This window comes from Carex rostrata, chromosome 25 (genome assembly GCF_964058835.1).
Source record: "Carex rostrata chromosome 25, lpCarRost1.2, whole genome shotgun sequence".
Lineage (NCBI taxonomy): Eukaryota > Viridiplantae > Streptophyta > Magnoliopsida > Poales > Cyperaceae > Carex > Carex rostrata.
In genome coordinates this window covers 3,574,118-3,590,208 of record NC_135942.1, presented here as the reverse complement: position 1 = coordinate 3,590,208, position 16,091 = coordinate 3,574,118, and the positions used below count along the sequence as shown (strand labels likewise).

The 16,091-nt window shown below is 32.4% G+C and overlaps 1 protein-coding gene across 2 annotated transcripts; it reads left to right on the top strand.

The window, feature by feature from the left end:
• The first annotated feature begins 7,889 nt into the window (after positions 1–7,889).
• LOC144576047 (uncharacterized) lies at positions 7,890–15,221 on the top strand. Of its 2 annotated transcripts, none has more exons than XM_078326288.1 (18): positions 7,890–8,343; positions 8,909–9,019; positions 9,386–9,442; positions 9,552–9,628; positions 9,744–9,843; positions 10,077–10,150; positions 10,227–10,327; positions 11,134–11,237; positions 11,341–11,394; positions 11,494–11,549; positions 11,653–11,691; positions 11,785–11,941; positions 12,423–12,607; positions 12,702–12,769; positions 12,857–12,929; positions 13,032–13,093; positions 13,183–14,296; positions 14,663–15,221. In XM_078326288.1, the coding sequence occupies exons 1-18, from the start codon at positions 8,263–8,265 to the stop codon at positions 14,919–14,921; spliced, it is 2,772 nt and encodes a 923-aa protein (XP_078182414.1). In that variant the 5' UTR covers positions 7,890–8,262; the 3' UTR covers positions 14,922–15,221. The 2 variants fall into 2 exon arrangements, with proteins under 2 accessions (XP_078182414.1, XP_078182415.1); XM_078326289.1 differs by having other exon boundaries at positions 7,912–8,343; positions 10,069–10,150.
• Positions 15,222–16,091: the final 870 nt, after the last annotated feature.

The following is a 16,091-nucleotide window of genomic DNA, read 5'->3' as shown; positions in this document are numbered from 1 at the left end:
ATTAAAATAATATTAAACCAGAGAGTTGTCAAACTACACGTATAATTGAATAATACGTAAATGAGTTAGGCTACTATGACATTGGTGTTATTTGAAATTAAATAACACCAACTTTTAAACCCTTAGATCTGCCTTGAGATTCGTAATATCCGCTTTTACTGTTCAAGCACTTTATTTTGTACGAATCTCAAGGCAGATCTAAGGGTTTAAAAGTTGGTGTTATTTAATTTCAAATAACACCAATGTCATAGTAGCCTAGCCCTACGTAAATTATCTTCAAATTTGACAATCATAATATGTGAACGATTTTATATATATGCAACTGAAATCCCCTTCGCCCCTCCCCAAAAGAAATATAAAAAAAAAAATTAAGAAAGAAAATTTTATATGGTACGTAAGATAGAACAAAACACCTGCTTTTTTACCTCTGACTAGATTAATTTCATACGAAGAAAGAAAAATAAATAAAAAATAATACAATAGAAGCAAAGTATACCATATTCGATTGCCGACTAGTGGCCGCCTCTGCATTATTAAATGTGGTCTCAAACAATAATTTTCAAATAAAAAATTAGAAGTATTTCAATATTTCATGTCGGCCGCGGTCTCTATCTGTGGGCCTCTCGAGCCGCAAAAAAAATGACAGATCCAACCGACTCGATTGCACCATTTTTTGGATGCCTGAGGAAATCTCCTCATTTTCTGGGTGATTTTGTGTCAAGCACATATTTCATATTTCTAGGGATGAAAATGGAGCTGGTAAAATTATATTTATATATATTATTTAAATTTTTAGATACGGTTCATACGGAGCAGATATCAGATGGATACGGATATGAATTCGGATTAGATTAGATATTTACGAAAATAATATAAAATATTAAAACTAGTAATATTTATCTAATTATAATGATGAATAACATAAAATTTCTAATATATATTAAAATATATGGTATATATTTACTATTCAGATACAGATAATTCAAACGTAAAACTATATGGTATCTTTATCCACACGGATATTCGGATATCCATATTTAAGTTTTCGAATACGCATCAGATATTATTCATACCGTTTTCACCCCTACATATTTCACAACATAACTAGTATATACAAGTGTTAGAGATGATTTTTTTTCCATCCGAGTTTTTTGAAAATTTGAAAATAATATGTTTAATTTAACAAGTTTGATAATACGCTTAATTACGTAATGCATATATTTATAAGTCGCTTTGAATGCATGTGCTCAGTTAAAAATACAAAGTACGTATAATATTGTTAATTTTTTTGAAAGTAGGATAAAATTAATTCGTTAGAAACTCCATGTAAATTAATTCGCACACTTGATGCTTTGAAATGATTGGTCATGATATATTGAGAACTTCAGGGGCGCGCGTGAAAAAAGTCTACCCTTTGTAAAAGCACAAACAGCCACTTTATTGTGTCATGTCAACTCCCAACCACACAATTACACAAAATTGAGTGCCGGGCCGGTGCCATCATCTCCAGTTCATCGGTGCTATCGTCTCCAGTTCAGCAATAACAACTCTACGAGTCGGTACCAGACCGTGGAATTTTTTCTATAAACCTTAATTAAAAAAAAGATTTTTACGAAACCAATGTGATTACTTTTTTTTTTTTATAAAAAATTATAAGAACCAAAATGTCATTTCGATTCTGAACTTTTTTTTTTTTGGACTGAAATGACAATTCGGTCGTAGGTATTTTTACAATTTTTTAACTTATTTTTTTTCGAAATCTGTGAAAACAGCTAGGACAGAAATGTTATTTTGGTCTCCAAAAAAAAAAAGGACCGAAATAATATTTCGGTTCTTATAGTTTTGTAAAAAAAAAAATATAATCACATTGGTTTCATAATTTTTTTTTTCTAATTATGGTTTATAAAAATAATTCCAGACCGTGTGGTTATTAAAAACCTACTGTACATCTGGTTAGTACTGGCACATCTTGATATGTTACATAAAAGATATTATTTTAATCACCATATGGTAATTGTGATTCTCAGTGACTCGTTATATTAAGGAACAAATTTCAAGTATAGTCCTCAAATTTTTTAAAATTATATATTTGGTCCTCTAAAGTTTGTAATATCAATTTACCCTTTTAAATTTAAAAAAAAAACACAAATTCATCTAATTTATTGCATTTTCTTTTAAAACTCATTCTAAATTTTTAAAAAAAATATCTATTTTATTTTTTGTTGAAAAAATTAAAATGTGTAGTATGTATAAGAAAAGTGTTCAGTCTTCTAATCGGTATGTTTCCAATAATATATGAGTCATTTTTCTACTTCTGACTATCGATTAATTAAAATACTAGACATTTATCTGAAGTATGCTAATTTTTTAAAACTTTTTAATAAATAATATGATGAATGTTTTATAAATTTAGAATGAGTTTAAAACTTTAAATAGAGAAAATAAATTGGATAATTTTACAAATTTTTTAAATTTAAAAGGGTAAATGTGGCATTATGAGTTTTAGTGGGAAATTTAAGTAATTTCAAGATTTTTGAGGATACATATGGGAATCTAACTCTGGTACACTGCACCTTGAAAAAGGATTGCATTGCAACCTCATGCTCTGTGACTGTAAGTCCCCACTACTGTTTCAAAACTGGTCTTCTTTTTTCAAGTAGAAAAAGAAAAAACAAAGTCTACCTGAGAAGGGAAAATTGAAACGGATCTACAAATAATTTTTATTTGTAAAAGCCATGATTTTTTTATATATATAAAAAAAGACATCATGTCACAAAAAGATTAATCCAAAAAATTATGAAGAAAAAAAAATTATACTAACAGACAAAAAAAAAGTACACGGTGAGAAAAAAACAGAGCAAAAAGACCTCATGTCAATTATAAAGAGAAAAAAAAAGTGAACCCATTTGTTACTTTCCGACCTCTCCTTTCATTTTTTTTTTAATTGTTTCTGAATTAAGTTTCAGCTGATGCCTTCTGGAATTCATGAGAACTTGTAAACTTTCTTAGCCAAATTTTAACTATGTATTTTCATTCTAAAAATAATTATGTTTTGAAAACCTTACTTAGATTTAACCTACTATTTTAACAAAATGATTAAAAATTTAACAAACTTTCTAGAAAATTAATGAAAAAAAAATTATGGCATCGCCCAAATTAAGAAAAAAAAACCTTTACTTAGATTTGACCTACCGCTATTGGAAGATTGAACTAAATTTAATAATTCATACATATATTTTTATTTATAGGTTGACAATTGATATCCATAGTCAAAAATTAGTTTTTGATTTAGTGACATATCATAGATTCAAAAGAAGAAAAAAGAACTGCGCTGTTACCATCACAAAATGCACTTTTTCTCACAATTCTTTTTAAACATTTTTAACAATTTGTGTGAAAGTAACTTTCAACTATTTAGCTTTTATAACAATATTCAGGCATTGAATTTTCTCTGTTATGTTGACACTTTATATTTTTGTAGAACTTAAAAATTAGATCCCATGAAAATTCATATTGCAGAATTAACATTGTAAATTAGTAATGTTTAAATTACTGATTGACAAAATTATTTCTAAATTATTCAGTTATTTCCAATATTAATAAATATTTCTAAATTAATTCACACTATCTCAATTTTTCAGTAAATTATAATTTTAATTGTGCTTGGTAATTTTTACATCTCAAGTTCTTACATCCATGAGAATATGCAATTATTAATTGCAAACAAATTATAACCTGATGTGATTGTTTTAAACATATTACTGATAAAACAAGTTTGAATAATTAAATTTGGTCACACCAAATTTCACAACTGTTTTCTAAATTAAATGAAAATGCTCTCATCCTCTCCCACATAACATGTGCGGAGATAAATGCAGGAAAATTTTAAATCTGCTTGGTCAGAATTTTAAAAATCCTCACCTATCAATTTTATGGAAGACTACGCAACCTCTGAATTTTATTCCGAGGTTTGTGGAATTTACCTGCTTGACCGAGCAACTTCTTTCTTTCTTTATTTTTTTTTAAAATAAAAATTAAATGTGTTTTTTTTTTATTATTCAGTCAGAATACGCATTGAATTTAGTTCATTTAGTAATAATTTGACTATACATCGAATTATTCATATTTTTAAAGATTTGTAACGGAGGATCATCGGACCAAAAAAATGTTCACATGGTTCCGATATTTATACAAAGTATAAACCATGTGAATGACTGTAAAAATATATTGAGGCTTTAAAAAAATATCGATTTGATAATTTTCTAACAAATTTATTAAAAAAAAATACTATATAGAAATGTACCCAAGTGAAATAGGTAAAGAAACCTGCGTGAGAAAACACACAAGGGTTAATTTAGTTCTCAGTCTGGTTTGATTTATTGCTTTTTCAGCTGATTGGTGACAGTTCTGGTTCAGTCAATTAAGTTTCCGATTTGATTTGAATTCAGCGCCTTCTTAGCTGTGATATGCGTACAGAGAAAACCATCGTTAGACTTCTATCACTCTAATCAAGTAAGGATGATCAATTCGCATCCACAAGATACACATATCCTTGTGTGTTTTTTTGTTCTGTTTAGCTGTATATTTTTATAGACACTAATTATCTAATTTTATGTAACAACTATTTTATATATTTTTTTACCAATGAAACTGTCTACGAGTTTTAAAAAAAAAAAAAAAAACCTGCGTGAGCGTTTTAATTTAAAAAAAAGAATGAAAAATATAAAAGTATTAGGCGTTGACCGTTGAACTTCTAGATTTCAGATGTGCTTTCAAGTCAGCTAATTCTCTAGTAACGTGCAACGTCATCAATCTCCATTTAGAATTAACTATTCAACAAATCTTCGTTTTATATAAAAAGACCATCTCACCTATCCTTGAGAACTTTTGTTAGTGTTACTTCACATCATTTGCATTCTCCTTTTTCGTTCTTCTTTTATATGTTATGACATGTTTGAATGGAAAAAAAGTTGCATTTTTTAAAATAAAAATTGCGTTAATTCTAACATATATATTTTTTTCAATACTTTTTATTATTTATTTACATCATTGTTTTCGGTACTTTTTTATTAAAATTAAATATGTGTTTTTTTCATAGAAATGTAAAGTCAATCATATCTGTAGTGGGGGAGAGCAATTTTATTCGTGCTGATCTAGTGTGTACGGATCTTAAAATAAATTGAACGGACTGCGTATCCATTAGACTCAAATTCTACTCATATACAAGACATATAATTCACAAAATTTGCAATGAGTTGTGATTTTTATCAGGCAAGGTGTAATTTGTAAAGATACAAGTTTCTTAAGTCTAACAGTAAACCGCAAAGTTAGAGTGTTATTTATTTATTTTTTATTTTTTTTGGAGAAAAGGTCCGTAGGCTTGATCAAGTGTTATTGATTATTCTTTTTTTTTTTTTGATAAAAAAGTGTTATTGATATTTCAATAAAAAATCACGATCCGTTTTTGATGAAAATGCCGACATAGTTACATAACTTTTCATCGGGATACTTGATACATTTGGATTGTCAAAAATAGCATAGGTTAGCACTGTTTTTGGATTAGTAACTATTTTTGTTATTCTTATCAACATGTTCAAACAATGAAATAGTGCTAACTCCAGAGTGTACTATTCTTGTTATTCTTAGAAAATTAACTCTAAACGATACAAATTTTAACAATAAGAGTGATCTTTTTACCAAAAATCAAAATCATTTCGTGTACAGTACATCTAATATTTTCGGAAATAAATTTGCTACGATTCTAATGGGATTGTAGGGTCCTACGATTCTAAATCCAACTTTTTATTTTTTAAATTGTACGAATCTCTATATAAGTTTTTTATGCACGAATTTCAAAACAAATGAAATAGTTGGATTTAGAATCATAGGATCCTACAATTCTCTTAGGATCGTAGCAGATTTATTTCCAATATTTTCACATGTACCGTATATTTTTTTTATGAACCTTGTGTATCACATGTATTCCGATGCAAAATTATTAGTATCAAGTGAAATTGTTGATAATTATTGTATATGAGAAATTGATAGGGGACCATAAAACTACAGAGGGCCCAGATTTTGGTGGATATAAATATAACAGTACATTAAATCAAAATTTATGTATCGAATTAACGACTAATACATGCTAAATGATTAAGCAAAAGATAATTACAGCCTTATAATGTGGCTCTTTCTGAAAGTGTAAAATTTAGTGTTATTTTTCTTTTAGGCTGTGCTCCAGTATCGAAGGGGAAACCCTCATTAAGGGGAAAGTAGGGGAGGGGACGACGAGGGAGGCTATCTTCGGAACAGTAAAACCTATACCCTAAATCGGGGGTGACAAAATTCGGAGAAAATTAAGGCTATGCAATACTGAGAGCCTCCAAACAGTAGTTCTTCACCTCCGCTTCCTCTCTGATTCTTCTCTTCTGGAGCAGGGAAAAATCTTCGGATAGAACCGGTCTGGGGTGAGCGTCTCCCTCCCACAGCGATTTTTCCTTTCCTTTCTTTTGCCTCCCTTTGTCTGGAGCACGTCCTTAGAAGTAAAAAAGCAATCCAATGTGTTGACTTTTTAAAAAAATTACTTTGGTATGATATTAACACAAAAAAATTATACTTATTATATTAAAAGCGTAAATTAAAATAATACCAGTATTTAAATTCACTTTGGAAATTACATCATCATATTAATTAACATGCGTCAGGTACTTGATGATTTTCTTATCTTTTTCATTGAAGTTTTATTCTATGCAATTTTTATATGAAAAATAGAAAATAGAATATAACAACTCATTAACCAGCTAAGTTGATGCATAATTTTATATTAAGATGGACTTTATAATTTAGAGAAAATATCATTAATACCTACTTAAAAACCGGGTTCGTAATTATATATTTAGATTGGAGTGAGGCTATGGTATAGATTAATTCATGCTACAGATTAATATCTCCGTTTTAAAAATTCATGCTATAGATTAATATCTTCATTTTAAAAATTACGGATCAATTCATGCTATAGATTAATATCTCCCTTTTAAAAATTCAAACGATCGATCCAAACTGTTAAACATAATCACTGTATAAAAATGTATTTGAAAATCAAATTTTATATTTGTTGGAAATTTTTTACTATATTTTTAGATAGGTAGAGTACCACTTGAAAATGGTTTGGAATTTTTAGATAAAGTGATTTTCTATTTATTTAAAAAGTAGTAAAAAAGTTCAAAAAATATAAAATTTTATCTATAGATATATTGTTATATGAAAATTATATTTAACAATTTAGACCGACCTTTTAAAATTTAAAAATTAAAATATAAAATCCATCACACAATCCGTAATACGTACTTCTTAGATTGGAATTCATATCACCTGAGGTAAAAATATTTCTGTTCGGATCCAGACCGTCAAATACGAATTTGCATGAAACTTAAAGGGATTCATGCATTCCATCGCAGATCGGATTCGCTCGTATTTTGATCGGACGGTCCAAATCTAAACATAAGTATTATGTTACCTCAACAGGAGGATATGGATTCCGTTAGATTGAGAATCCGTATCCTCTCAGGTATTGCAGAGGATCACCCTTACTTTATGATTTGAGATTAAATCTCAACCGATTTGGGATTCGGGTCATCATAGGGGCAGTATTTTTGGGTTTTGAGATTCGTGCCAAGTTAAAAAGAACGGTCCAGATCTAGTAATTATAAAAGATTCTCTTATCAGGTATTGGAGAGGATGTGAATTCTTAGATTGAAGACACGTCCGAGCTCCGCTGGAGAATATTTTTTATGAAGAGATTTCTGGGGCGAACTTCCAGGAGACGCATATCGGCCCTTTCTATTGTCGTAATAACCGAGAATAATAGGAGGAATACGGTGTACGGTGACAAAGAAATAGAAATAACGGAGCACCGATTTCCATTCTCTCTCGCTCTCTCACTTTCTGATCCACAAATCATTCGAATTCTTCACTTTCCTTCGCAAGCAATCGAGCACAAGGTTAAGATAAAGATTCGATCCTTGTAAAGTAAAGTTATCTAATCCAATAAAAGCATTAATCTCCCCTTAAACGGCCAGTTAATCTTCTCTTTCTTAAAAGGCAACAAATCGATGGCTTTTCTGTCTTTGAATAGATGAAGGTGTTTCATATCTGGAACTTAAGACTTCTATATCTCTGGATTTGTCGTAACTTGGAATTCTGACGAAGGGGCTATAAAATTTATTGTGGAAATTTGGTGTTGTTAAGGATTGATTTGTAAAAATGGTGAGCGGGCATCTGTTTCTCTGTAGAAGAAACTCATGGCCTGCTGAAGAGTACGTCAGCCGAGCAACCTTGCAATTGGTTAGTTTTTTTTGGTCCAGAATTTTACTATTTTTGTTGTTCGGGATCAAAGTTTGAAGTCTTCAATTATGCTTAACATGTTATTATTGGTGATATAGTTTTTTTTTTACTTTCAACTTTTGTATCAATGTCTCCTCTTTGTAATTTGAGATGTAAGTACATGACAAAAATGAATCAATGAAGAATCAGTTACCAAGCAAAACCTGAAAGAGTAGCTGTTTACCAGCACAGCCAACGCCACTGTTATACTCATACCAACAAAGTCACTGAACACAACCTTAACGAGGGGAAGTTTAGAAAAATTAGAATGTAAAGGTCAATTCATGAAATTCATATGTAGCTACATTATAAACTTTAAGGCAAACCCAGCAGTTTTTGACATTTTTTTTTCAACTGTCCAAGGTAAGTTGTGGAAAATTAATATGTAAAGACGATATAAATTGTAAGGTGATCTGTTTTTTTTTTTTTTCTCTTTTAACGTCTTCAACTTCCATAGCTCATTCGGGGACTCAATTGCTTAAGTTGTTTGAGTCTACTGGTAATAATAAGTGTGCAAAAAGTGCAGTTAGATTTTGATGGAGGTGCTCCTCCCAATCAAGCATGGAGAAGAAGGTTAAATAGCCATGCTAACAAATTAAAGGAGTTTAGCATTACATTCATGGAGGCTATGAAAATGGTATATGCTGGTAACCTTTGCATTTCTTGTTCTTATAATCATATATTATATGTTCTGGTAGTGTATAATGCTGATCTTAGGTACTTCTTAAAACAAACTATTGTATTTCGAGGTTTTAAGCTCAAAGCCCCAATTTAGCCCCTTAAACAGTAGAAATTAGCCTCCCGTAAGCATTCTACTTTGTTAGTTTAAATTAATAGTGGAACCATATGCCTAGCATAGATTGTGACGTGCCTCGCCTCTCTACGGGGATACGCACGTTCTATTCTCGCAAAAGGCATCTGAAAAGAAATAGATGTCAGGGTTAATAATAGCCCTTATTTGAATAAATATTTAATCAATAGTATATTTTTTATTATACTTCAGATGACCCTTGGTGTACGGCTTTGGTCTTATGTCAGGGAAGAAGCTTCATACGGAAGGGTATTTGACCTATTTTGCTACTTCTACGCCTTTTGCTTTAATCCTTACTCTATATATTTTTTTTTTTTGTAAACTAGATTTCTAATGATACAACTTATTACTCCTACAGAAAGCACCAATAGATCCATTTACGCGAGAAAACCAGAAACCATGTGCCTCTCAAGGTGTGCCGCTAGGTGGAATGGGGTATGGTGCTTATTCCTGTTAATTCTCTCACTTTTTTCTTTATATTTTTTTCTTCTCATGTTTAAAGTAATGAATTTTTTTGTTTTCATTCTGGTGATACTTTGTGTGATCTTAGGAGTGGTAGTATTTCAAGGGGCTTTAGAGGAGAGTTCAAACATTGGCAAATACTGCCTGGTTCATGTGAAACGTCTCCTGTCATGGCGAATCAATTTTCGGTAATTTTTATTGTTATTTAGTCATTTTTAGTTTGGCGATTTTCCATTAGTTCTTTTAATTTGTTTTCTTTTATAATGTAATGTTTTCTTTTTGAGTTTTCCTGTGAGTTGGGTTACAGAGTTTTTCAGATAGTATTCAGTACATTTTTTTTTGCTTTGTTGGAGGATACAAAATGGGACTGAAATGACATATACCAATCATTTGCTTATATGTTGTATGTGTAGCAATGCAGATATTTGTATCTAGAGATGGAGGGAATAAAAGGTACTCGTCAGTGTTAGCTCCTGGCCACCATGATTGTTTGAAGTAAGAAGCTCTCCTTTATTTCATTGGAAATTTACATGGGTAATTTTGATCTTATTGTGTAACTTCATTTTCTCAGGAAATCCGGGGATGAAGGAATTTCATCATGGGACTGGAATCTGAGTGGCCAGCATTCTACTTATCATGCTTTATTTCCTAGGGCTTGGACTGTTTATGATGGTACAATTTATTCAAATTTACATTGATTAACCAATAGGGTAACATGTACAGGTGCATCCGTACCAATATCAAAAACATGATATATTGGCCATCAGAAAATGGAAAAAGAAACACAAAAGCACACTTTTTGGGAAAGAAAAGGAAAGCAAGTTTGTCTTGTAACACATATTAAAAGAAAAAAAGTAAATTATTCAAAAGGTCCTTATATTTCCAGTTTTGTTCCCATGTTGGTCCATAACTCATTGTGTGGATCAGAGTAGTTCTACCATTAATGTGGATGAGAAAATTGGAAATCCACATTGCCTCCCATGTAAGCAATAACTTGTGGTTATGTGGTGTTATGGGCTTGTCATTGTTCCTTTTAGCCTTTGATGTCCATATCACCACAAATAACATGTGGTTATGTGGTGTTATGGGCTTGTCATTGTTCCTTTTAGCCTTTGATGTCCATATCACCACAAATAACATGAAGTGATAACTTTTTAACTTAAAAAAAATGAGGACATTAAAGTAGTCAGCATCCACATCACTGTTCTATATTGGATATATAAATCGTATGATTCCACATCACTGTGCTTACTGAGATGACAGTGTGTGGTTCCATCCCCCCTTTAGATAAAAGGTAATATCATTTTGGCACAAATTGCAAAGTTTATGGACAAAAATGGGAATTCTGAAACTTCTGAAGCCAAATGGTAAGAAGATGAAAATACTTTGTGGATGTTTCGTATAATCAGTAATTACTCCAAGTATAAGATTTGTGATATAGGTGCTTTGCATTTTTAATATTTTATCCTTTTGTATAGGCGAACCAGATCCGGACCTTAAAATATCTTGCCGGCAGATTTCTCCATTTATCCCTCATGATTACAGAGATAGCAGCCTTCCTACTTCTGTGTTTGTATATACTGTGAGTAAACTGTATATCTTGACTAAGATGCGTAACTATTATTTTGCAGTAGGATTATTTGTATAGCAAGTGACACAACTGACGTATGTGTAAAATTCCACAGCTAGTTAACACCGGTAAGGATAGAGCTAAAGTGAGTCTGCTAATGACTTGGGCGGTATGATTTCCTTGCATTTTCTCTATGCTATTATTATTTAAATGTACTTTGTTAAGAAAGTTATATATCATGAATTTAATTTTTTTGAAATTTACACAGAACTCTATTGGAGGAGTTTCTCATCAGTCTGGGGGTCACTACAACGAGCCATTCATGTATAGTAGTTTTCTTTATTGTTTTTAGTATGTTCTTTATATAGAAGATCTTTGACTAACAAATTACTAATATATTGATTTCCTTTTGCTGTTTGATGTTCAGTGGAGACGATGGTGTCTCTGGAGTGCTTCTACATCACAAGTAGGGTGGTTACACAGACATAATTGTTCCCTTTTTTTTCTCCCTTGTAATTTTCTTTTGCTTCCATTTTCTTACATTTGAATATTTCTCCAGAACTGGGAAGGACAATCCACCTGTCACATTTGCTATTGCAGCATGCGAAACTCAGAATGTGAGCGTGACTGTTTTGCCAGCATTTGATCTTTCAGGGGATAACTGTTCATCAGACAAATGCACCACAGCTAAAGATATGTGGGACAAAATGGCTCAAGTATGTATACCCCCCCCCTCCTCTCTTCTGAAAAATTGATTTATATATAGTTGAACGAGCAATATATATTGAATATTTTTTATAGTCACACATACCTCTGGTCTAGAATCATAGTAAATAATAATAAATTGCTCAGATGGTCCAAAAGGCATCACTATTTACCATTATGGTCTCCAACTTTTGAACTTGTGCAATTGTTCTTTACCAATAGTTCAAATCTCAAGAGCGGACAAAACTGTTCCTGGAACGACTGATTTTTTGAAATTGGCCTGAGCATATTCAATTTCTGCCAATTTTTGTACTGAAAGATGAAAATAAAGATGAGAATACTACAGATTGGAACAATATAGGGACCAAATATGGAATTTTGAGACCCATGATTCAATTTAAAGAATGATGACTGAGCAGACTATTGGTAATTTACTTAAACAAAGAGAATAATAATTAGAACAAACTTCATAAACAGTGAATTTTCTTATAGGACGGTCAATTTGACCGAGAAAATTTTGATATGGGTTCCACCGAGCCATCTTCGTCAGGTAATACTGTTGGTGCTGCAGTGTCGGCCTCAACATGGGTTGAGCCGCATGGGAGATGTACTGTCGTTTTTGCTTTGGCATGGTCATCTCCTAAAATAAAATTTCAAAAGGGCCGCTCCTACTACCGGTGAGTTTGAACTTCAAAATCTCTATTAAGTTGACCTTTTTTTACCCTTTCTTTCTTCTAATTAAGACACTTAAACTGTCATCATCTTTTCTAGGAGATACACAAAATTCTATGGAACGTCAGAAAGGTCGGCCGTTAATTTGGTTCATGATGCCTTGATGAGTATGTACAAAACCATTTCTTTTTTAATCAAAAAATTTCCCCTTCTCCAACCTCTGCCATTTTTATTAATTTCTTTTTACTTTTTAGAATACAAGCGCTGGGAAGAAGAGATAGAGAAGTGGCAAAATCCCATACTTCAGGATGAGAGACTCCCCGAATGGTACAAACATCTTCAATTTTTTTTTTTTTTTAAATTTTCTGTTTAAAGTGGTTGTTCTCTGCTGTGACTCTTTTATCTAAAGTTCAGAACTGAATATTTCAGGTACAAATTCACACTTTTTAACGAGCTTTATTTTCTAGTTGCTGGTGGAACTTTGTGGATAGGTGCTGATCTTTCTCCATTCAAATTATATGTTCTTGGAAGTATCATTCTACTTTGTTACTTATCTTTTTTTTTTGTGTGTGTGGTGCAGATAGCGAAGCTCCTGGTCTAGAAGAAAATTCCAGGCCTGGGACAAATAATGAACAAGAAAGCATATTATCTGAAAATGCCAATACTAACCCTGTGGCAAACCCTAGCTCTTTTGGTAACAATGATGTAGGTCGATTCCTCTACCTGGAAGGCATAGAGTACATCATGTGGAATACATACGACGTACACTTCTATGCCTCCTTTGCCCTCCTCAACCTTTTCCCGAAGATAGAACTTAGCATCCAGCGCGACTTTGCACATGCAGTTCTCTTTGAAGACAAAAGAAAGGTCAAATTTCTGGCTGATGGTACCTGGGGCATTAGAAAAGTTAAAGGGGCCGTACCGCATGATCTTGGGACCCATGACCCATGGCATGAAATGAATGCATATAATATACACGATACCAGTAGGTGGAAGGATTTGAACCCGAAGTTCGTGTTACAAGTGTATCGTGATTTTGCTGCAACTAGTGACCTGGCATTTGCAAGGGATGTCTGGCCTAGTGTATGTGCAGCCGTGGACTATATGGATCAATTCGATCGGGATGGTGATGGGTTGATAGAAAATGACGGTTTCCCTGATCAAACCTACGATACATGGACAGTACGTGGGGTTAGCGCATATTCAGGCTGTCTTTGGCTTGCTGCTCTTCAGGCAGCCGCCACCATGGCCCACCACCTCGGGGACCGTGCTGTAGCTGAAAAATATAAAGTCAAATTCATGAAAGCGAAGATGGTCTATGAATCCAAACTGTGGAATGGATCATACTTTAACTATGACAACAACAGTCAATCAATCCAGGCCGATCAACTTGCTGGCCAGTGGTACACTGCCGCGGCGGGTTTGCCACCGTTATTTGATGGAGGGAGGATAAGGAGCGTTTTGCAAAATATTTTTGAGTTTAATGTGATGAGGGTGAAAGGGGGAAGAATGGGGGCAGTGAACGGCATGTACCCGAATGGGAAAGTGGATGAGACGTGCATGCAGTCAAGGGAGATTTGGACGGGGGTGACATATGGTGTCGCCGCCACGATGCTTCATCATGATATGGAGTACCAGGGTTTTACGACTGCTGAGGGGATTTTCATTGCAGGGTGGTCAGACGAAGGATATGGGTAAGTCTTTCTCTATTTTGTGCTTAATTTTCTTTTTGTTTTACTGGGGATTGAGCAGTCATTATTGAGTTTAGTTTTGCTCTTTCTATTATAGTTATACCTTGTATTTACCTGATACCTGCATGGCAATTTGAACTCCTAATATTTAAAAAATATTTGAGAGATCAACGAAAACAGAAAATTGCACGATATTTATTATTTCATATTTGGTTTATTCAAATCACTATTAACAGAAAGTTGCATGATCGTGAGAAAAAGAGCATTACAGCAATACTAGCTTGTTTTGCCACTAGCTATTTCTCCCCGCATGTTTCTTCAAAGTTTTACAAGGACAATGATCTAGATTGTTGTTCGGTCTCTATTTAGGTATTGGTTCCAAACACCTGAAGGATGGACAACTGATGGCCACTACCGATCATTGATATACATGCGACCACTTGCGATTTGGGCAATGCAATGGGCCATAACCCCTCCAAAAGCCATTTTGGAAGCCCCAAAAATTAATATGATGGATAGAATACACATCTCTCCTCTTGCCTTGAGAGCATTTTCTGAGTCTAGTCTCAGGAAAATTGCACCCAAAAATAGTTGTTTTAGTAGTACCGTTTTTCATTGTGATTGTTGAGTGATTATAGGGACAGTAATTATTGCCTATAGTGAGAAAAAAATTAAAAAGGGCTGAACTTTTTCACCTTTATAGGAATATAAATGCCTATATCTATATACTGTAAGGTTTTTTTATTTAAAATATGTAACTGTAATTCATTTTGGATGCTTAGTTTATATTTTAGTTCTGTTGTACGCAAGGAATATTGCTAAAAGCAAAAGAAAAAGAAAAAGAAAATCATCTTGTCATATCATGCAAAAAGAAAACATGAAGCCCTATTAAATCTTTTTGAATATTGATGATACGTAAGTTCCAAAATTTTGAGAATGTTCATATTTTGTGTTATTAAAATTCAGAAGTTTTGAATATTGAAGGTACGTAGTTCCAAAATTTTGAATGAATTCTTCTATTAGAAATGTTCACATTGTGTTGTCAAAGTTCAAATTTTTGTGCTGCTAATACCAGCTTTTTATTTTTATTTCTTAATATTCATGGTTTATTCCGTTCAAACACTGTAGTTGGATGGGATAAACATTTTGTCCCGTTAATCTTGATTCTAATTAACGATTTAACTAAAAAAAATCTGGACGGAATTAAGGACTATTCCGTTCAGAACTGTAGCAATTTTTTTAATTTTTTTCATTCTCTATCTCATACAGGATTTTTTTTTCTTGTTTAGCGAGATTAGTGGGGCACTAATTTAATTTTTTTTTAATTTTTTTCATTCTCTATCTCATACAGGATTTTTTTTTCTTGTTTAGCGAGATTAGCGGGGCACTAATTTGGACAGAAAATTTTGTATTGGATAGGGGACGGGATAATCAATCCGTTTTTCCTATATTTCGATTTTCTAGCAAAACGATCCCTTCCGCGATATTTTTTAATTTATTTTTTATTAATAAAAAAAATCGGGGCCTTCTGATTTTGTTGTGCATGTCAATTGTTTTGTTGAGTTGTTTATAGATTTCACTTTTGCACTAATTTGGACGGAAAATTTTGTATTGGACAGGGGACAGGATAATCAATCCGTTTTTCCTATATTTTGATTTTCTAGCAAAACGATCCCTTCCGCGATATTTTTTAATTTATTTTTTATTAATAAAAAAAATCGGGGCCTTCTGATTTTGTTGTGCATGTCAATTGTTTTGTTGAGTTGTTTATAGATTTGTTCACTTTTTTTTTTGTTGA